The 22392-nt window shown below is 38.3% G+C and overlaps 1 protein-coding gene across 4 annotated transcripts in view; it reads left to right on the forward strand.

Annotated features, from left to right (window-relative positions):
* The window catches only part of plcd3b (phospholipase C, delta 3b), a 37347-nt gene extending 15861 nt beyond the window's left edge, over window positions 1–21486 (forward strand). For all 4 annotated transcript variants that reach the window (XM_051667452.1, XM_051667454.1, XM_051667451.1 and 1 more), the window contains exons 5-16: window positions 1230–1359; window positions 1977–2202; window positions 2511–2712; window positions 4713–4854; window positions 5409–5561; window positions 9979–10101; window positions 13211–13358; window positions 14527–14643; window positions 15947–16125; window positions 18310–18445; window positions 18569–18718; window positions 18824–21486. In XM_051667452.1, the coding sequence (XP_051523412.1) occupies window positions 1230–1359; window positions 1977–2202; window positions 2511–2712; window positions 4713–4854; window positions 5409–5561; window positions 9979–10101; window positions 13211–13358; window positions 14527–14643; window positions 15947–16125; window positions 18310–18445; window positions 18569–18718; window positions 18824–18957 (1840 nt within the window). In that variant the 3' untranslated portion in view covers window positions 18958–21486. The remainder of the gene's footprint in view (window positions 1–1229; window positions 1360–1976; window positions 2203–2510; window positions 2713–4712; window positions 4855–5408; window positions 5562–9978; window positions 10102–13210; window positions 13359–14526; window positions 14644–15946; window positions 16126–18309; window positions 18446–18568; window positions 18719–18823) is intronic.
* The last annotated feature ends 906 nt before the right edge of the window (window positions 21487–22392 follow it).

The raw sequence follows: 22392 nt of genomic DNA on the forward strand, positions 1-22392 counted from the left end.
TGTTCTGGGATTGATTTGTACTTTTCACACTAAACTACGTTCATCTCTAGAACACAGAGTGTGTCCCTTCCTGAGCGGTATGATGGCTGCGTGGTCCAATGGTGTATAGACTTGCGTACTATTGTTTGTACAGATGAACATGGTACCTTCAGGCATTTGGAAATTGCTCCCAAGGATGAACCAGACGGCAATTGTTTTCTGAGGTCTTGGCTGATTTCTTTTGATTTTCTCATGATGTCAAGAAAAGAGGCACTGAGTTTGAAGGTAGGCCTTAAAATACATCCACAGGTACACCTCCAATTCAGTACACCTCCTATCAGAATCTAATTGGCTAATTGTCTAAAGGCTTGATATCATTTTCTGGAATTTTCCAAGCTGCTTAAAGGCACAGTTAACTTAGTGTATGTAAACTTCTGACCCACTGAAATTGTGATATAGTCAATTAAAAGTGAATCCGTCTGTAAACAATTGTTGGAAAAATTACTCGTGTCATACACAAAGTATATGTCCTAATCGGCTTTCCAAAACTATAGTTTGCTAATATGAAATCTGTGGAGTGGTTAAAACATTTGTTTTAATGACTTCAACCTAAGTGAATGTAAACTTCTGACTTCAAGTGTATCTTATTTACACACTGAGATATATAATGTCAAATCAGAAAAATAAGGAAAAAAAGTTAATTTTTAAGTTTAGTTTAAAATTTTAGGGGTTTTTTTCAGCATTTTCTTAGGCTGAGAGTCTCAAAATGTATCATAATCTATATCTTTAAAAAATATGAAAAGTATTCTTTAAAATGAAACCAAACACTTGACCCTCCTTGTTTTTTTTTTCTTTTCTTTTTTTTTTTTTTTGTTGTTGTTGTTTTTTTTTTGTTATAAGCCTTAATTTTGGGTATGCCACTAAAACAAGAAATCTGTAAAAGCACCTTCAGAGCTTAAATGATTTCAGATATATATAATACACTACGAATAAAAAAATGTACATTTATTTGTGGTTATTTGTATTTTGTTTTTGTTCGTTTTGGAGTAATGCAAACTTTCAGGTTTTCCAAATTATATTATTTTTTATTTCAGTTCATGAAAGGTTTTCTTTTAGTTTTCATTATAGTTTTTGTTAATGAAAATAACATTGGGGTCTGCATCTTATTCAAGGAGATGTCAGTGTCTTATTTATTGTTACCCTTTGGGCCACAAAAAACATTTAACCTATTGACCCTTGACCACTCTCACCTGGATCAATGCTTACCTGAAACAAGCTGACATTAATCAAGATGGGAAGATGTCTTATGAAGAGGTGCAGACGCTTCTACAGATGATCAACATAGACTTGAATGAGGAGTATGCTTCCAGCCTCTTCAAGGTGTGCTTTTCTACCCAAGCAGCACTTGACCTGTTTTGAGATGTTTCAAATGCAAACACTTGAGTGACTTCAGTCACAGAACAGATCTACCTGTGTAGCTGAATAAACAACAGGCAATAATGAACACAAAAGACAAAATGGAATTTAAGAACATGAAGTAACAGTGTGCATGCATAGTTTCTTACATGGTGTAATATTTGGTGAATCATTCAGTGCCACTTTTGCGATCTTAATACAGACATTCAAAGGGGCTGTTCACTGAGGTGTGCTTGATTTTAAAATCAGCTAGATGCAGGTGCCCATCTAGTCTTTATGGCATGTTTACATGGAAAAACAATTACTTATTTAATTATTCATTATTTGGACCCAAGAATGCATCCTGTCAGACCTTGTTGACCATAATGAAGCGTCTTGCTCTTTTTTTATTTTCTCGCTGCATGAATGCCATGTTTATAAGAAACCATGTCAAGTTTAGAGAAGTTCAACTTTTTAAAATGTCTTGAGACAACTGTATTCTGGTCCATTCTAATATGCTTCGTCTGAATTTGCAATAATGTATCCTGTGTAAAGCCTGTAAGAATTTCTGTGTTTGCTTTGTGTGTATCTTTGTTTAACAGAAGTGTGACAAGTCAGCAGATGGACGACTGGATAGTGAAGAGATTGAGCTGTTTTGTCGTGAGCTGCTGCGTCGGCCTGAGTTGGATGCTGTGTTCCATCAGTATTCAGCTAATGGTTGCGTCCTGTCCACCGTGGATTTGCGGCAATTCCTGAAAGACCAGGGCGAGGACAACACACTCATACATGCGCAGAGCCTCATCTTCACCTATGAGCTCAATGAATGGGGTATTTGTGCTGTTGTTTTGGTATTCTTAAAGACAATCCCTGCTAGAAAACATCTAGAAATATTTGTGATGAAAAACATTAGATTGGAGAGTGGACCCTTTTCACATTTTGGGGTTTGAAATGTGGAAGTGAACTATAGAAGAATAAACATGGGGGACTATAGAAATTGATATTTTTGCATTCTCATTTGCTCCAAAATCCACTATTACATCTCTATGCCTTTCCAAAAGAAGATTTTTGGATGTGGATGTGTTTGTCAAGCTTGTAGCACTGAGCCTACAGATGTGTCTGTGTTCTGTCCCCTGCAGCCCAAAAGAACCAGTTCATGACCCCCAATGGCTTCACTATGTACATGCTGTCTAAGGAGAATAACGTGTATAACCCGGATCACGGCAGAGTTTACCAGGAAATGAGCCAGCCACTCAGTCACTACTTTATCTCCTCCTCACACAACACCTACCTCACTAAAGACCAGCTCATGAGTGAGAGCAGTGCAGAGCCTTATATCAGGTACAGTGGTCACACATACATCTCAAAAGGCAGTGGCACTGGCCCTTTAAGCAGATAACAAATACACACATACAAGCATATTTGACGAAATGACCTTTCACACAGACAAGCTTTCTCTACAGCAGTGGTTCTCAAACCTCTCAGGCCAAGTACCAACTTTGATCAAATCAGAACATCCAAGTACCACATAGTTATCTAATGTTTTTTTTGTTTTTTTTTCAGCATTTAGTTAATTGTCATCTCTGAAGGTCTAAGCAACATGCTGTACATACATACACATAATGCCTTATTTTGATTAATATTAATATTCTTGTAGTTAAAGGGGATAGTTCACCCAAAAAATTTAAATTCAGTCATTATTTACTCACCCTTGTGTTGTTCTTAATCCATATAACTTCCTTTCTTTTTCGGTACACAAAGGGAGAAATTTTGAACAATTATTCTGTTTGCCATTGTCATACAATGGATGGTGACCACCTCTTTAAGCTTCAGAAGGATGCAAAAATATAATTCAGAAGTCCAACAAATGATTCCACGTGACTCATGTCTTGTTTTGAAGGCATATGTTAAGGTTTGGTGAGAAACAAACTGAAATCTAATTTATTATTTAGTGTAAATCTTGACCAATTGTTGCTTTCCTGTGCGTGTTCATGAGAGTTCACGAGACCAGCTGTTCGCGCAGCCCACGCTCTGCGAGATGGGGCGTTCAAGCGAAAACTCGCTTGAATTACACCGGTTGCTCCAATTCCAACAAATAGGGCTGGGCATAGAAATGCATCTCCTCTTTGACTTCAAACTCTTAAGACATGTTTTGTAAGTTTGTTACAGCTGTGTTGTTTTTTGTTGTTAATATCTCTGTAGTGATCCGATTGTACTTAAACAAAGCGAGTTCTCGCTTGAATGCCCCATCTTACGAGCGTGGGCTGCGTGAAGTGCTGCTCTCGTACACTCTTATTAAAGCGCACATGGGAGCAACAATTGGTCAAGATTTTCACTAACAAATTAGATTTCTGTTTGTTTCTCACCAAACCTTATCATATGCCTTCAGAACAAGGCATGACTCACATGGAATAATTAGTTAGACTTCTGAATTAAACTTTTGTGTCCTTTTGATGCTTGAAGAGGTGGTCACCATCCACTGCCATTGTATGACATCAGCGAGCACAATATTTTTTCAAAATTCCTCCCTTTGTGTACCGAAAAAAAAAAAGTAATATTGGTTTAAAATAATATGAGGGTGAGTAAATAATAAGTAAATTTCATTTTTGGGTGAACTATCCCTTAAACCCTAAAACACATAGGCAACTTTGCTATTTTTTGTTGATCTCCTCTACTTTTTTTAATGGAGGGATGAAATTTATTATGCACAGAATCTGATCAGTATCTTACTTATTTGCATTCTGTATTGTAGAAAAACAGGTTGTTAATTTGAAAGAAAACTTTGAAAAAACAAACAAACAAATACATTTATTTTTTAAAGAGCACCTATTATGGTCTTTCAAATATTACCGTTCATATAATGTGTTATATAGTTATTGACTCCCAAAAGAAAGAACCGATCCTGAACACCTGAAATGAGTCGTTAGTAATTCCAGACTTACTTCCTGTACTAACCTATGTAATTTGGTAACAAAAAACCCGTCTCTGGTCTTTATTGGCTGCTCACGAACAGCTTTGACCCACCCTCAAACACTACACTAAGCGGTAGACCAATCACAACAGACTGGGACATCTGACCAATCAGAGCAGAGTAGGCTTTCTGAAAGGAGGAGTTTATAATGAATCCTTTAGAACGGATCATTGAACGAGTTGTTTTTGACACTGGGGAAAAAAGGTAATGCTGCAATTTAAATTATGAGGAAATTAAAGTGTTTTTTGACCTTGGATGTAAATCTATTGTATGAGACCTTTAAAACAAAATTAGACACATTTAAAAACCATAATAGGTGCTCTTTAATACTTTGTTAAGATTGTAAAAGTGATGTTTGTTTGGGGTGCAGGGCCCTTTGCAACGGCTGCCGCTGTGTGGAACTGGACTGTTGGGATGGGGATAAGGAGCCAATTATTTACCATGGACACACTCTCACAACCAAGGTGCCATTAAAGGAAGTGTTGGAGGCCATCGCTGAATATGCCTTCAGGGTGAGCACAGGAAAGTTCTCTTCCCTGGACAGTGTAAACACTGTGACTCAATTTTAGTTAACTCACACACTATCAAAACATTGCTGTGGTAACGAAAATGGTTCTAGTCAAAACCATAGCAGGATCACAGAACAAGTGGAGTGATAGAAACAGTGAAGCGCCCCAGTGCTGTTATACTAAATACCTGCACTCTTCAAATGTTGCTTCTGGAACAAATTGTTGTATAATGTTATTAATGGTTTTTTGCACCAAAAACGTCATAATTTAGTTTTATATGAAATTTCTTTACCCTCTCTTTGACCTTTAGAATTAAGTAGGCTCTTTTGCTGCTGCACGTTTTAGACTTCTATATGTAAATTACCTCTGTTATGATTGGCTAATCTCTTCACATGTTATTTGAGTAACAAAATTTCCGCTTTAAAGAAAAGAAATAAGTACATTATTGCTATCCTATATGCCAAATAACTATCTCTTTACAGTCCTTAAAAATGAGTCCTGCCTGGTTAAAATGAATTCAAATAAAATACATTAATGGACAAATTATTGTTTTGTAGGCTTCTCCATATCCTCTTATTTTGTCTCTGGAAAACCACTGCTCTGTGGAGCAGCAGACAATTCTGGCACGGCAGCTGTGCTCCATTCTAGGGGACAAACTGCTTACCAAACCTCTCAATGACAAGCCACTTGAATGCCTACCATCACCAGAGGTAATGAGGATTGGAGTTCAGCTATTTTACCTTTACAGTTTTCATAAAATGTACTCTAAAATCAGTTTGGTAGAACAGTCTCTCTTCTTTGTTGCCTGTTTTGAATTTTATGCAAAAACACAATATGCCCTGCAGAGGAATTCCCTATAGTTCGTATTTTTCTGTGTTAACTGTGAGAATATCTAAGAATTGCATATACCTTGCAGAGGTATTCATTATAACTCTACCTGTATAAAGATACTTCTCATATACACCAGATGTAAAGATATCTGAGAAGTGCTTTTGAATACATTGTGGATAATCTATTGCTATTTAATTGTCCCAGTCATTTATGCATGTACCAAAACTTATATTTATGTAATACTTTAAATATACTGGGCCCTATTTTAAGAGTGGTAGCATTAAGTGCAGTGCTATGCCATAAGTCATACACACAATTGCCAATTGGCATGAGCAGGAGGTTTAGGTATTTTCGTGCAAGCACGTGCAAGTGGGTTGGTGGAATTATGCGTGCAAAGCACTAATGGGCTGGGTCAAGTGCTATTTAATTCTGAGGTTCTTCTCCACCACCATCTGCATCCTGCTATTTAGTCCATTCCCTGTCAAGCACCAGCAATATAAACAAAGACAGCACATTCATAAGAAGTTGGTAGTGTAAACAGACTTTATGCAATGAATTAGAAGAATAGACAAATGGACTCACATTCTTTTGTGCATTAACTGCACTGCTGAATGTCAGACATATTTCTAGTGACACTCTCCTTTTATATGCATTGGAAAATGTGGTTCTCATCAGGATTTGAATTCACGCTCCATTAAATTGTATACAATGTAAGTATTATTAATAATTTTCATCTTCTGATGCACAAATCATGGCTAGTATTAACAGTGATTGTACTGGCACGCTCTTAACTTCTACCGGTCAATTTTGATTTTGAAAAATTAAATTAATTTATTGATATGATTGATATGAATTCACCCCCAGTTTGCACGCATACACCCATGGGCACCTGCAGGATTTCACCTGTGAGTACGCACAGAAATCTGCTTAATAAAACCTTACATCTAGGTTGTAGAACCTTGCGAATGTGTTTTGAGAGACCATCCTGCTGCAAAACATATGTCTTGTAAAGACACATCATTCTTCCATGACCATGAGGAGGCCACGCCTCTAGTTGAGTGTTCTTTAACACCAATTTGGCAGATCTTACCCTGCGACTCATAAGCCAGGGCAATCGCATCAATGATCCAGTGAGAAGTCTTTGCTTGGAGACAGACATTCCTTTCGTGCATCCTCCATAGCACACAAAGAGCTGATCAGACAGTCTGAATTGGTGGGTTCACTCCACATATGCATGTAGCGCCCGCACAGGGCATAACAAATGCAAGGATTGTTCCTCATCCGAAATAAATGGAGGGAAGAAAGCTTGAAGGTGAACCACCTGCACTCTGAAGGGCATGGTTAGAACCTTAGGCACAAGGCCTTTTCAGGGTTTGACAGTGGCTTTTGAAAGACCGGAGCCAAACTCCAGACTTGAATTGTCAATTGATAGTGCAAGTCACCGACCCATTTTACTGAGGCCAGAGCCAGCAGTAGTGGGGTCTTAATGGAGAGCATGCGCAAATCAACAGAGTCCAAAGGCTTAAAGGGGGGCCCTGTGAGCGGTTTTAGGACCAAAGTTAGGTCCCAAGTCAGGACTGTAGACTGTAAGGAACTTTATGATTAAATCATGCTTGCCTATAGTGGTGCTGGCTTTAGGTGTGTGATACACAGATATAGTCGCCACATAAGCTTTGAGCATTGACGGAGTGGGTCCTGTGTCTATTCGCTCTTGAAGAAAAATGAGAATTTCATGTATAGGGCATGTTTACTGGGTCTTTGCCATGTGAAAGACACCAATCAGTGAACACATTCCATTTTAGTGCGTAGAGGCATCTCGTGGACGGTGCTCTGGCCTGTAAAATGGTGTTCATGACTGAATGCGTCACTTCTGACGCGTTTAGTGTGCTCCGTTCAGGGGCCACACATGCAGGTTCCACAGCTTGGGCTGGGGATGCCAGATTGTGCCTTGTGCCTGAGAGAGGAGATCCCTCCTCAGCTGTATTTCCCATGGCGAGCTGTATAACATCTCTATCATTTCCGGAAACCATGGCTGATTGGGCCATTTCGGCGCAATTAACAGAACTGTTTTCATGTCCATCCAGAATTTGCTGATGACAGAATGAAGGAGACGCAGGGGGGGAAGAACATACTTGCATTTCACTGGCCTACTGTTGTTGTCCGAACGAATCAGAATGTGGTGATTCAAAATATCGGAAAGAAAATTTCTCAAAGCTAGAAAGACAGCCAGTAGCTCTAGGTGGTTGACATGTCACGGCCGTTTCGCACCTGTTTGCAGGTGTTGAAAGTTGGGCATCCATTACACACCGCGCCCCAACCTGTGTTGGATGCATTTGCGGTCAGCACTTTCTTTCTGAAAACTTGACCCAGCATAACACCTTGTTGGAAAAAGGCTGGCGCTGTCCATGGTGCTAGAGCAGCCAGACAGTGACGAGTTACCGCAATGCACAGGAAAATGAAATTACTTCAGTGGTAATGTTTTTTCAATTTGAACTGAAACAGACACCGAAGAATGGTCTGTATGTGCTTGTTCATGAGGTGCGTATGCATGAATTCCTAAAAAGGAGATTTACTGGCTGGGGAAAAGTGTGCTTTTCGCCAATTGACATTAGACCAGATTTTCCATATGCAAAGCAGTAAGTCTCTGTGCTCGCTCAGTAGTTCTTATGATTGGCTAGTAATAACCAATAGCTGAGGTAATTCGAAACACACACTGTTCATTTTCAATGGGGCGAGCGCCGCATCGATAAATTTCATGAACATGCGGGGAGCCAGAAATAGACTGAAATTAAAGATTTTAAACTGATACGCAGTTCCCTCAAATGTGAATATAAAAAGACGTCTGTAACGTGGTGCAATTGGTACATGAAGTAGGCATCCTTCAGATCTATTGTCACAAATCAGTCCTGAGGATGGATGTGTGATAAGATCTGTTTCTGAGCTTCCGAGCATGCGATTCAGGCGTCTCAGAACTAGAATGGGACGAAGCCGACCGGCCTTCTCCAGGATGAGGAATTAACGGCTGTAAATCCCGCTGTGTCACAGTCTGTGCACGCAACACCGGCATATCGTGTGGTCAGACCACAGATTGTGATCGATTGTTGTAAACACCAGCTCTGATATGTCCGTGAGGACTTGCCACGCATTCGGACAGCAGGCTTATTAATTCATATGAAACAACCTCTGTCGCGTTCTTTGCTAGAAGATTGTGTATTTTGGCTCATAACACTGGGGCGTCTTCGGACGGAACCGTGGAAGACAGAACACCGTTGAAACGGGGCGGCCGATGTGCAAATTGGATCATATATCCATGTTTGATCGTTTTTTCTGTCATAATCATTAACAGATAGGTGAGGAAGAACAATATCACCTCGCTATAATTCTGTGATCATTTGTTCTCAAGTTTTTGTCATTTTTAATGCTGCGTTAGGACATAACATAATGATTGTTTACGCTTAGCCGGAAGTTCTGCCCACATCGCCTGCAAAGCGTCATGGGACTCAAGAATATTGTGGATAGGGAGCCCTTAACCTAACCCTTTCCCTAACCTTAACCATGAGTGGAAGTGACTCCCCCTTTTTGAGTTGGTTCAACCCCCTTTTGGAGTAACCCTGCCCCTTTTTAGAGTAACCCTGCCCTCTTTTGGAGATTCCACCCCCATTTGGAGGTCTCCGGCCTGCAGCTATACCTATGTTTTGAGAGCCCATTTGACCAATTCACTGAAAAGAACTGACTCAAAATAATTATTCATTGCCAAATTGGGCATTGCTTGTTCTTTTAAACAGCCTTCAGAAATACGGGACACACTTCATGATTGGTGATTCTGCGAGAAAATGTTTCTCAGGTCAGTCGGAGTGCTCCTGGTATGCACAGTGTGTACAGCCGTACAGCTAGAGGCACCACTGCATACACCCACAGATAGCGCATACTCCCACCCACGCCCACTTGCGCTTTGTGCCCGCACGAAAATTGCGCTCTCACGAAAATTGGATACGATGTAGTTTGCTTTGCGCACTCATGAAAATAGACCCCTTTATGCAGTATGTGTAATGTCATGATATTGATATCATACTTCAAGGTGCTGTGGTACCATTGTGTGCTAGTATGCATTAAAATGTCCTTTAAAAAGGCTTAAGAAGTTTTGAGATTAGTTTGAGAGTTGTTTTTCTGTAGAAAATAATACACACCTGTTAATTACAAGCACTATGATCACTATTTGGTGAAATGAAATTTGAGCATTTACCAATGGAAATGGCAGTATAACACTGAAATTGTGTTGTGTTCATTTTGTGGTAGGACCTAAAAGGAAAGATCTTGCTAAAAGGAAAGAAAAATAAAGTAGAGCAGGACACCTCTAGCTCTGACTCAAGCTCCTCAGAAGATGAATCCAAAGCTGAAAGTAAACCTAAAGCCCGTAAGGTATATGTGTGTGTTGTCTCTGTCTGTACGCCATGCCTATGTTTGTTCTAAAGCAGGGATACGCAAAGTCCTGGCCCCTCCCACAAGGTTATCATTCATTGGCCCACCATCCACAATCCGGGTTTAAAGGGGTCATGAAGTGCTTTTTTTAAAATAACTGTATTATCTTCCCTGAGGTCCAATGATAATGTTATAAAAGTTTTTTTGTACCAAAACAGTCACAATTTAGTAATATATGATCATTTTCCACCCTGTTTTTGACCCTCTGTCTGAAACACTTGGTTTTGGCCTAAGCACCTCCTTAAAACTTCAACGTAAATGCCCACTGTTATGATTGGCTAACATCATGCAGCCCCTCAAATTTAGCAAACTCAATCGAAAGAGAATAAACCTTGTCATTATAAAACAAAATCCAACACATTGCATCGGAATATATGAAACTGTTCATCTCAAGCACAACTGTTAACACAGGGCAACATAAACTATCAAACAGTCATGGCATTTGAAATATTAATAAATGAAACGGTTTACTTATGTTTTTGAAGTGTTTTTAACTGCCCCATCCTTCAATAACAGTTCCTTTGCAAAGCTTGAATCGTATTTTTACTGTTCACAAGCAATCCATGCTGACATGAGCAGGATAAAAATTAACACATCAAAGTCCAAAGAACGGTCAAATTACGCACACACATACTGAAGGCCCACTGAGGTGCACATCGGCAGAAACACATCGAAACAGTGAAACACGTCCATCGTCCTTCGTCAAAGACGTCCTATTTTTACATACACCAAAAATTTTAAATAGCGTAGATGGGCGAAAGAAAGCATCCATGCTCAAATGAACAAGAGGCAGCAGATCAATGAGAGAATTGCTTCTCCATTTCAGAGTTGTAACTTGAAACTGTGTCAGTTCATGTTTATGTACAAAATAATTCTAAATAGTCCAGATTGGTCCCCATAGGTGTTATGTTAGGAATAGTTAGCCACACAAGGCCTCCTCTTGAACTGCGTGTCAGTGGGCGGGGCCAAGGGTGCGATGACGCATGTTTTGAGATGTGTAAATACAAATGAGCAATGTTTCATGATGTCACGAACCAACAGATTTCAAAACGAGATGTTTCAGCAGGGTGGCAACGATACATGCTCTTTTTAGACTGGGCAGGAAGTTTTGAGTTCTGAAATTTACAGTATATTTTTATAATAGTTACCTCTTATATGTCTTAATATCAAGGAAAATTAGATTCTCCATTTCATGACCCCTTTAAGCAAGCGTGTTGATTATAAGGAAAGCATCAGGATATGCACATACTGACATCAGTGATTGATGCGTAGTCACAGCTGTTTGCAGCATATTCAAATGTGTGTTAAATTAATTACCAGGTCATATTTTTCACTGGAACCTGGTTACCCAGCATTTTCTAAAAAAGAGGCTTCCAAGTACAGTAATTTGAGTATCCCTGATCCAAACCTTTATCAACATACAGAAACCATTTTTAGCATGCACTTTCTGTCCTGTGCTTTTTACTGTTCTGTCCAGTTCCGTTTATTGTCTGAGTAGTTTGAAATTTGTTAGTAAATTTGTGCAGATATACAATAGACCTGCAGTGTGACAAATGAGTTTAAAAGTACAAATATTCCACATAGGTGTCCAATTAAAGGAATGTTTTAGGTCCAATACAAGTTAATCTCAACTGACAGCATTTGTGGCATAATGTTGATTACCACAAAAATTATTTAGTCTCGTCCCTCTTTTAAAAAAACAAAAACAGAAATTTTGGTTACAGTAAGGCACATACAATGGAAGTGAATGGGACCTGTATGTAACTGCATCTTGTAACTATATACGTGTTAACACAACAGTGTCGTAAAATCAGGGATTTATGGACGTTCCAGTGTTTACGAGGAACTATTGAACCCAGAACATTCCAATAATATGAGGTCTGCATGTATTATTATTATACAAGATTTAAAAACATTTTGTTTTTTATGAAGTATCGCCACACTGCAGGACTCTACTGTCAATGCTTGACATGTCATGTCAACTACCTACATACACCGATCAGCCACAACATTAAAACCACCTGCCTAATATTGTGTAGGTCCCCCTCTTGCTGCCAAAACAGCACCAACCCGCATCTCAGAATAGCATTCTGAGATGATATTCTTCTCACCACAATTGTACAGAGTGGTTATATGAGTTACTGTAGACTTTGTCAGTTCGAACCAGTCTGGCCATTCTCTGTTGACTCTCTCATCAACAAGGCGTTTCCATCCACAGAACTGCCGCTCACTGGATGTTTTTTGTTATTGGCACCATTCGGAGTAAATTCTAGAGACTGTTGTGTGTGAAAATCCCAGGAGATCAGCAGTTACAGAAATACTCAAACCAGCCCATCTGGCACCAACAATCATCCATGCGATTATCTTATCAGCCAATCGTGTGTCAGCAGTGCAGTACATAAAATCATGCATATACTGGTCAGGACCTTCAGTTAATGTTCACATCAACCATCAGAATGGGTAAAAAATGTAATCTAAATTATTTGGACCATGGCATGATTGTTGGTGCCAGATAGGCTGGTTTGAGTATTTCTGTAACTGCTGATCTCCTGGGATTTTCACACACAACAGTCTCTAGAATTTACTCCAAATGATGCCAAGAACAAAAAACATCCAGTGAGCAGCAGTTCTGTGGATGGAAACGCCTTGTTGATGAGAGAGGTCAGCGGAGAATGGCCAGACTGGTTCGAACTGACATAATCTATGGTAACTCATATAACCGCTCTGTACAATTGTGGTGAGGAGAATATCATCTCAGAATGCTGTTCTGAGATGCGGGTTGGCGCTGTTTTGGCGGGACACGGGGGACCTACACAAAATTAGGCAGGTGTTTTTAACCTTGTGGCTGATCGGTGTATGAGATGATTTTAAATGTATCTATCCATCACTAGATACATTAATGATACATTAACATTTTTGTGCATGTCCATTTTGTCTCAATGTGTTTTGTGTTTTTCTGTATGTCTGTCTCTGTGTGTTTGCATGCATGTGTTGGTGTATATCTCTGGTTTGTATTGCTCTCCAGCGTATTTGTACTTTTCCTAAAAAGGTTTCTAAGTTGAGTCCAGAGCTGTCTGATCTGGTGGTGTACACCTGCGGTGTTTCCTTCAAAGGATTTGATCAATTTGCCAAGAAACCTCCCAATGAGATGTCCTCTTTCTCTGAGAGTGATGCATTGAAACTTATCAAAGAGTCAGGTATTGTTTGCAAGTGCATGTTTGGTAGTGTTTGTCTAACTGTAAATGTGTTTTTTCTTCAAGTGTGTAATTTATGCACCACTAGTGGCATCAGTGGAATTGCAAAAATAATGATGTTTGAAATAATAATGTTTTCAGACAGGTTCCTCAAACATTTCCCATTTCCTCCTTTGGTCGGTCAAACAGATAGTCTTGCCTCAAGCTCAAGCCAATTGAATAGAGCCAGTGTTGTTGTGTCGGACTGGCCGGGATGCTCAAACACACAAAGCAATGTTTTGAAAGCGCAACATAGCCACTCTGATAAAACATTTCTGGGAAGTCAACCTACAAATGGCTTACTTATAGTTCATCCACATAAATGGTGCACTCAGCAATATTTTGAATTATGTCGAAGTATAGCTTACACTGACACCTAGTGGCTTGGATGCATTATTCAAACACAGTAGTTTTCAGTAAATAAGGCCATTGTTGTAATTCATTATGCACAGTAAGCCAGGATTAATTGAATTTATGAATGAAAGTGTCCAATAACAGGGCAGTTACTGAGATTAAATGAGTAGTATTCAGCTGGTCGTGTGATTCTGACATTTCTGCTCCCATAAGGTGCCCCTGTACCATGTAGAATCAAAGAGCTTTTATAAGGTTACTGATATGACTGAACTCTTCATCTCACATGAGTGGTCATGATTTTATACATACAGGTATGTTGCAAAATTACTATTCATTTCTTTAGAAGTAAACTAACTTTAAATAAGAAAAAACATTACTGAGTGCACCTTTAAGAGTCTTTCTTTTGTGGGTCGAAATGTAAACCACATAGTTATTTATTAAAGATATTTTTGGAGCAAGAAATAAGTGTGCAAGCTCTTTTCTGAATTTAGACTACTTTTTGAACTCAGCATCTTCAAAACTTTACTTTGGTGTGTGTGTGTTTTTTATAAACACAAAGGTGAAAGTATTGCAACAAAAAATGACACACTTCACCTTTAAATACAGACCTCAAACCTTGTGTCTGTACATTATTTTATAGCACAATTATAGTGATAATCATTATTGTACTCAGTGTACAGTACTCAGCTTGTTTCAGTGTATCAAACACTGAATAACTGAACTGTTTTATGAGTGTTTGTTTGAGTGGGTCCTTGTTAAATTTCTCTCTCATTTATAGGGAAGTTCTTTGTGCGTCACAACAGCATGCAATTGAGCAGAATCTACCCATCTGGTCAGCGGGTGCAATCCTCCAACTACAACCCTCAAGACATGTGGAACGCTGGCTGTCAGCTGGGTAAACATCATTGAAATAAAGAAAAGGAAAAAATCATGCAGATTACTGTATGTCCATCGCTATTTGATAAGTTGACTCGCTGGGAGTCGGGAGTCCTATGACTTCAGAAGTAGCACTTGTTCTATATGGTGGCAGACAGTGCCAGTCCTAAGCAAAACTTTGATTTTGCATGCCTTAATGTGCACTCATGACATATACAATATTTAGGGATGGGTAAAAATATTGATTTTACAATTAATAGCAATCTTCATTTGAACAATGTCGATATCAATTCTTAAAATCTCAAGATCTAACTTAAAGTTGACTTCAGTTTTGGTTGTGTTTATTATTAAATATGTTAAATAAATAGCAATTACTCTGCATAGTTTGTGCCCTGTTCTTAAAGAGATAGTTAACCCAAAAATGTATATTCTTCTCTCATCATTTACTCACCCTCATGCCATCCCAGATGTGTATGACTTTCTTTCTTCTGCTGGACACAAACAAAGATTTTTAGAAGAATATCTCAGCTCTGATGGTCCTTACAATGCAAATGAATGGTGACCAGACATTTGAAGCTCCAAAAATCACATAAAGGCAACATAAAGGTTATCCATACAACTCCAGTGATTTAATATGTCTTTTGAAGCTATAAAATAGGTGTGGGTGAGAAACAGATCAATGTTTATGTCCTATTTTACTATAAATTTCCACTTTCAATTTTACATTCTTTCCAAATTATGGATGTGAAAGTGAAAATGGAGATTTATGGTAAAAAAGGACTTAAACATTGATCTGTTTCTCACCACACCTATCATATCACTTCAGAAGACATGGGTTCAACCACTGGAGTCTAATGGATTACTTTTATGTGGTCTTTATGTGATTCAAAGCTCTGGTCACCATTCACTTGTATTGGAGGTTCAGAGGCCTTACACAACTTGTGCAGTTTGCGTATAGGGAGGACCAGCACTGGTGACAGCAGAAGGAAAATTCCTCTGCCCACAAACTGTGTCCCGGTGTTATTGCAAATATATTCATATGTGTTTGGAATTTGGATATATATACGTGAAAGTGAAAATTAGGTCAACTTAAAGCGCTTTATGATCACAAAGCATGTTAAAGTGGCCATTTAAAGTGTTCACATTCAGGTAAATTTTCTTGTGAAACACCCTGAAATTAATCAAGTGTCGCCCAGAGGCTGAAAGAAACTATAAGCGAGTGGGGCCCGCTGAATAGTCAGCTACTTTTACCAGTCGACTTATAAGTAATCATGCAAGTCCCATAATACACATTTATGACTAACAGAACAATTATTTTGCAGTGGCATTGAACTTTCAAACTCACTGTGAAGAGATGGATCTAAACAGAGGTCGTTTTTTACCAAACGGACGCTGTGGCTACGTGCTAAAACCAAGCTTTATGTGCCAGCCTGATTCAGAGTTTAACCCTGAGAACACTGGTGGAGGGCCTGGCCACAACCCAACCCTGCTCACCATCAAGGTAAAGCAAACAACACAGGCCTCTTTATGACAACCAACCCCCAAAATTATTGAGAAGTATTTTGCTTCTCTGTTTTCTGTTAGAAAGATTTTGATGCTTAAAGAGATAGTTCAACCAAAAATAAAAATTCTCTCATCACTTACTTACCCTCATGCCATCCCAGATGTTTATTACTTTCTTTTTTGGAAGAATATCTCAGCTCTGTATTTCCTCACAATGCAAGCGAAAGGGTACCAAAATTTTGATGGTCCAAAAAGCACATAAAGGCAGCATTCAAATAATCCAGAAGACTTCAGTGGTTAAATCCATGTCATCAGAAGTGATATTATAGGTCTGGGTAAGAAACAGATCAATATTTTTAAATCTTTTTTTTTTTTTTTTTTTTTTTTTTTTTACAATCAGTTTCCATTTTCACATTCTTCTTTTGTTTTTGGCAATTTGCATGCTTTGTGAATATCGCCACCTACTGGGCAGGGAGGAGAATTTATAGTAAAAAAGGATTTAAATATTGATCTGTTTCTAACCCACACCTATCATATCGCTACCTAAGATATGGATTTAACCACTGGATGTAATGTTTAATGTGTGTGTTCATGTATATCATGTCTTTTATTTTGTATTCTAGTTCCTGTTTCATGTCATATGTTACTTAGTCATGTAATGTCCTGTTTTCCCTCCATGTTCATGTGTCTTGTTTTCATTGGTTCATTGTTTGATTATCTTGTTTAGAGTTCTGTTTGTTCATTGGTTATGTTCTCCCATGTCCATGTATTTAAGCCCTCATGTTTTCCATTGTTGTTTGTCAGGTATTGTGTTTGGTAACGTTGTTCATGTCTAGTCAAGTTTAAGTCAAGTTCATGTTTATTTTTCATGTTTGTAGTTAGGGTTTTGTGGATATCACTTTTGTTAATAAATTGCACTTGGGTTCTTCATTTCATCGTCATTATCATCGCCATTTTCAGTGCCAGCAGCGCATCATTACACTGGAGTCATATGGATCACTTTTATGCTGCCTTTATGTGCTTTTTGGACTTTCAAGATTTTGGACCTACAGAGCTGAGATATTTTTCTAAAAATCTTTGTTTGTGTTCTGCATGAGAAAGAAAGTCATTGGCATCTGGGATGGCATGTGGGTGAGTAAATTATGAGAGAATTTTCATTTTTGGGTGAACTATCCCTTTCATTCTAATGTGTTAGTGTTCACACATTTGACTTTCACATATACTGTATACAATATACTGTATCTACTACAGTATGATGCTGTTATGTTCCCTTGTAAAAGATAAATGAAAGTCCACTATTGTTTTATGGAACACCCACTTTTCAGATGAATTATATCAAGTCCCGTCCTATATTATTTTTGCATTGAATATTCTGTTTCCATATGCGTTTTATCTATATACCATCTATTTCATCTTCTGGCGGACTTGAAATGAATAGTTCACACATTAATGATGAAATTATGTCATTAATTACTCACCATAATGTTGCTCCAAACCCGTATGACTTTTTTTTTTCCCTTCCGGGAAAATATATATATATTAATCTTCACATGTCATAATGCCCTATAATGAAATTGAATACTGACTCCAGGCTGTTAAGGTCCATATAGAACATAAAAACCACAATAAAAGTAGTCAATCCGATTATTATTTTCCAAGTCTTCTGAAGCTATCCGATCACTTTGTATGATGATATGGCCAAAATTTAAGTTGCTTTTCATTCTCAAGTCATTGATTAACTCCTGTATTCAGTACACGTCCGTAACATCAAACCTCATTGGTTATTGTGCATCTCGTGACCAAACATTGACAAACATGTGGTTTTATGGTCATTTTATGGTGATATTTGTCCTTTATGGAGTTTGAAAGCCCGAGTTCACTTGATGTGAAGAGTCACTATTCACTTTCATTTTGTGGCAAAAAGATGTGTGAAGACTTTTTGATTTTTTTTCCTTTTGTTTTCCATGTAAGAAAGAAAATCATACTGGTTTGAAATGACATGAGGGTGAGTTAATAATGACAGAATTTTAATGTGTGGGAACTATTCCTTTAAACTTACATTGATACATACCTGTACTTCAGAAGTGTAAACACATTTACACTTACAATAAAATTTACATATGAACGCTTCTATAGCGCTGTTTGTAACTTCATTCACTCACATCTCTGTCTCCTCTCTTAGGTGATATCTGCCCAGCAGCTGCCTAAACCTGATAAAGAGAAGCTCAGCTCCATTGTGGACCCCCTTGTATGGGTGGAGACTTATGGGGCTCCCACAGACACCAATAAAAAAAAGACACACCGCATCGACAATAATGGTACATCAGTTATGATGTGTCCTGGGAGAGCCGGGCAGATCTTTAAACCCTTTGTGTGTATTCCTCACTTTCTTTCCTCTAGGGAGCAATATAATAAAAACATTTTCTCCCACCATCCATCAGGCTTTAACCCCAGATGGGACTGCACCTTCAAGTTCATACTACATGTGCCAGAGCTGGTGTTAGTGCGCTTTAAGGTCGAGGACCATGACTACACCACAAGAAATGACTTCCTAGGCCAGTTTACTCTTCCTTTCACAAGTATGCGTACAGGTATGCAGCTGTTCGTGAATGCATACTATTACTATTTTTGTTGCTATTAACACAAACTTTTCTGTTTTAACTGCACAAGCTCATTCTGTAATATCTGTCCTGCAGGTTATAGACATGTACGTCTGCTGAAGGCAGATGGGTCGAGCATGTCTCCCTCCAGTCTCTTCATTCATGTTAAAATTACCCCCGGCTACAGCAGCCCGGCCAGACAAACAACCACACATAAAGCCGGAGAATAAAGCATGCAGTTTAAGCACTTGTCTAGTGGCCTGTCTGGGGAGGCAGCACAGTTTTTACCAACTTTCAGACCCAAAATATTCCCCACTGAGTATGGGTTTTCTTATACCGTTACACTGCCCGCATATGCAGTGACAAATATTATTAAATGTATTGATGACTGCCTTATGAACCTGTAATACACACAGAGTTCCCACGGTCATGGAAACCCTGGAAATATCAGAGAATTTAACAAATTTACTTTTCAGACCTGGACAAATTATGGAAATTAACTAAATGTCATGCAAAAGTCATGAAAATTTATATATTGGATATACTGCAGATGTTTCTTGTTATGCTCATTTCATGAGAAAGAAATCACCTTTTGTCAATGCAATCTATTTAAAATGGTTTTAAAAAAAAAAACCTTATGCAGTACATTATGCATTAATCACAAACGACCAGAAAAATCATGGAAAAGTCATAGAAATTCATTGGTCAAAAGGTGTGTGAACTCTATAGAGTTCCAAACTTTTCCAAAATGAGTTATATTTTATATATATAAAAATAATGCCGAAGCCATTTCTGATGTAGGCATGACCCAAAGGTAGCAAAAAACAAAGAGGTTAAGATCGCTATGCTGTTAAGTAATGTGTTTTTAAAATGATAAAGCAATACATTTGGTATGCAATGGTCTTTGCACCAGCCCATGTTATGTAGCATGTTCTAATTTATACTCCATAACTGTATTGTAGGCCTCTTTTGCTATGCAGCTAAAAGAAGAAGTGACTCAGATATTAAGGATATCAAAAGGTGTTGACAATCGATGAGCGAGTCCACTCCTCATGTACCTAACGCAGGAAGAACAGAGCTCACTAAAACTATTGCACTTAGACGTCAATAGAAAGATAAGCAAAGAACAGAAAAGAAATTGAGAGAGTATTTTTATCTTTATCTTTAATGGTATATTTTATCTTTATTTCATTTCATATTTATGTTTTTTTAGATCATGTTGCCATGTTAAAAACTGTAAAAACCCTTTAAAATATTATTCATGTTGAAACATTTACACATTTAACCGTTATTTAGTCAGATTCTCATATTCAGATTTCAATATTTGTCATTTATATGTAGAACAGTGGATTTCTTAGGATGTTTCTCAATCTCTAGTTGTATTTTTAGCTACAGTTTTGTCTAATTAGAAATACTTAAATATGTCGTGATCTGTTTACTTTGGGATGTTTATGAGTTGCCTAATCTGATGAGCCGATATGACCGTAACACCCATAAAGGGAATTACCAGGTGCTCTGTTACACAGTCAATTAAAGGGTAAATTAATCTCAGTATTCTGATGTATTTAAGCCATGGTAGGTGTAATGAAGAAGCAAATACTGCACAAGGATTTGGTGCTAGTAGTCATTATTTTTGCTCATAAAAACAGTGTGCATTACATATCATACAGTATATAATCGGACACTGTATGCAAATTGAATATTGCTAATCATCTGTCTACGTGTTTTTCTGTGAAAGTGATAATGATTAAAGAATTTTAATTTACAAAATTTGTTAACTCACTTCATTCAACATGTGGTTGAAATGCTTTCTTGTCTGTATTCATTAAGGGATAGTTCACCCCAAAAGGAAAATTCTGTCACCATAATTTACTCACCATCATGTTGTTTCAAACCCGCTTGACTAATTTATTTCCATGTAACACAAAAGAAGATATTAAGCAAAATGACAGCCTAGGTCACCATTTACTTTCATTACACTGTTCTTCCATACAATGAAAGTGACTGAGGCTAAAATTCTGCATAACATCTCCTTTTGCGTTCCACAGAAGAAATTTAGTCATGTGGGTTTAAAACAACATGAAGGTGAGTAAATGATTAAAGAATTGTAATATTTGGGTGAACTATCCCTTTAAGGCTGAAGTGTTGTAGGGACATTTATCTAGCAGGGCTATAGCTAATGGGATGAAAGGTGGTAACAATTCTAGGGGCCCACTGTTCCAGGGTGCAAACAAATTTGAAACTGTATTTTTTCATATGAAAAAATTCCTCTCTGAACATGCCACACAACTGCTTGTCCAGTCACTTGTCATAACTAGACTGGACTACTGTAATGCTCTCATTGCAGGCCTCCCTGCATGTGCAATTAGACCCCTGCAAATGATCCAGAATGCAGCAGCACGTCTGGTCTTTAATGAACCAAAGAGAGCACATGTTACACAACTCCTTGTCTCTCTCCACTGGCTGCCAGTTGCACGTATCAAATTCAAGGCTCTGATGCTGGCATACAGAACAGTCACTGGGTCTGCTCCAGCATACCTAAAATCATTTATGCAGAGCTATGCGCCCACTAGAAGCCTGTGGTTGGCTAAGGAACATCGTCTTGTTGTACCAACACAAAGAGGCACCAAAACACTTTCCTGGACTTTCAGCTTCATCGTACCACGTTGGTGGAACGAACTTCCCAACTCCATCCGTGAAGCTGACTCACTCTCTGTCTTCAAAAAACGACTAAAAACACATCTTTTCCATGAGCACTTAACCAGTCATTAAAAAAATAAAAATAAAATAAAAATAAAAAAATTCCTGTTGCACTTTATTCTGTTTTGAATACTATTATGATGCTAGTGATACTTTGTAATACAGCACTTTTCATACCACTGTCTCCTTAAGATGATTCCTCATGTTTTCCTCTTTTGTAAGTCGCTTTGGATAAAAGCGTCTGCCAAATGAATAAATGTAAATGTAAATGTAAATATGAAAGGGTCCTAGAGCAATATACAGTTAGGAGGCCCAGAATTCCTTGCCATGGCGTTGAGGCCTATTACAGTATATACACTCACCGACCACTTTATTAGGAACACTTGCACACCTACTTATTCATGCGATTATCTAATCAGCCATTTGTGTGGCAACAGTGCAGTGCATAAAATCAAGCAGATACTGGTCAGGACCTTCAATTAATGTTCGCATCAAACATCAGAATGGGGAAAAAATGCAATTTTGACCGTGGCATGATTGTTAGTGCCAGATGGGCTGGTTTGAGTATTTCTGTAACTGCTGATCTCCTGGGATTTTCACACACAACAGTCTCTAGAATTTACTCAGAATGGTGCCGAAAACAAAAAACATCCAGCGAGCTGCCTCTGCAGATGGAAAAACCTTGTTGTTGACAGAGGTCAACGGAGAATGGTCAGACTGGTTCGAGCTGACAGAAATGCTACAGTAACTCAGATAACCACTCTGTACAATTGTAGTGAGCAGAATAGCATCTCAGAATGCACAACATGGCGAACCTTGAGGCAGAAGGACTACAACAGCAAAAGACCATATCAGGCACTTTATTAGGACCATAGTGTTTCTAATAAAGTGCTCAGTGAGTGTATATATACATTATATAGTGTATATGCTATTAAATCAAAGCATTTTTCACCCACCTGTCTTAT

The sequence above is a fragment of the Myxocyprinus asiaticus genome, chromosome 32 (assembly GCF_019703515.2).
Source record: "Myxocyprinus asiaticus isolate MX2 ecotype Aquarium Trade chromosome 32, UBuf_Myxa_2, whole genome shotgun sequence".
NCBI lineage: Eukaryota > Metazoa > Chordata > Actinopteri > Cypriniformes > Catostomidae > Myxocyprinus > Myxocyprinus asiaticus.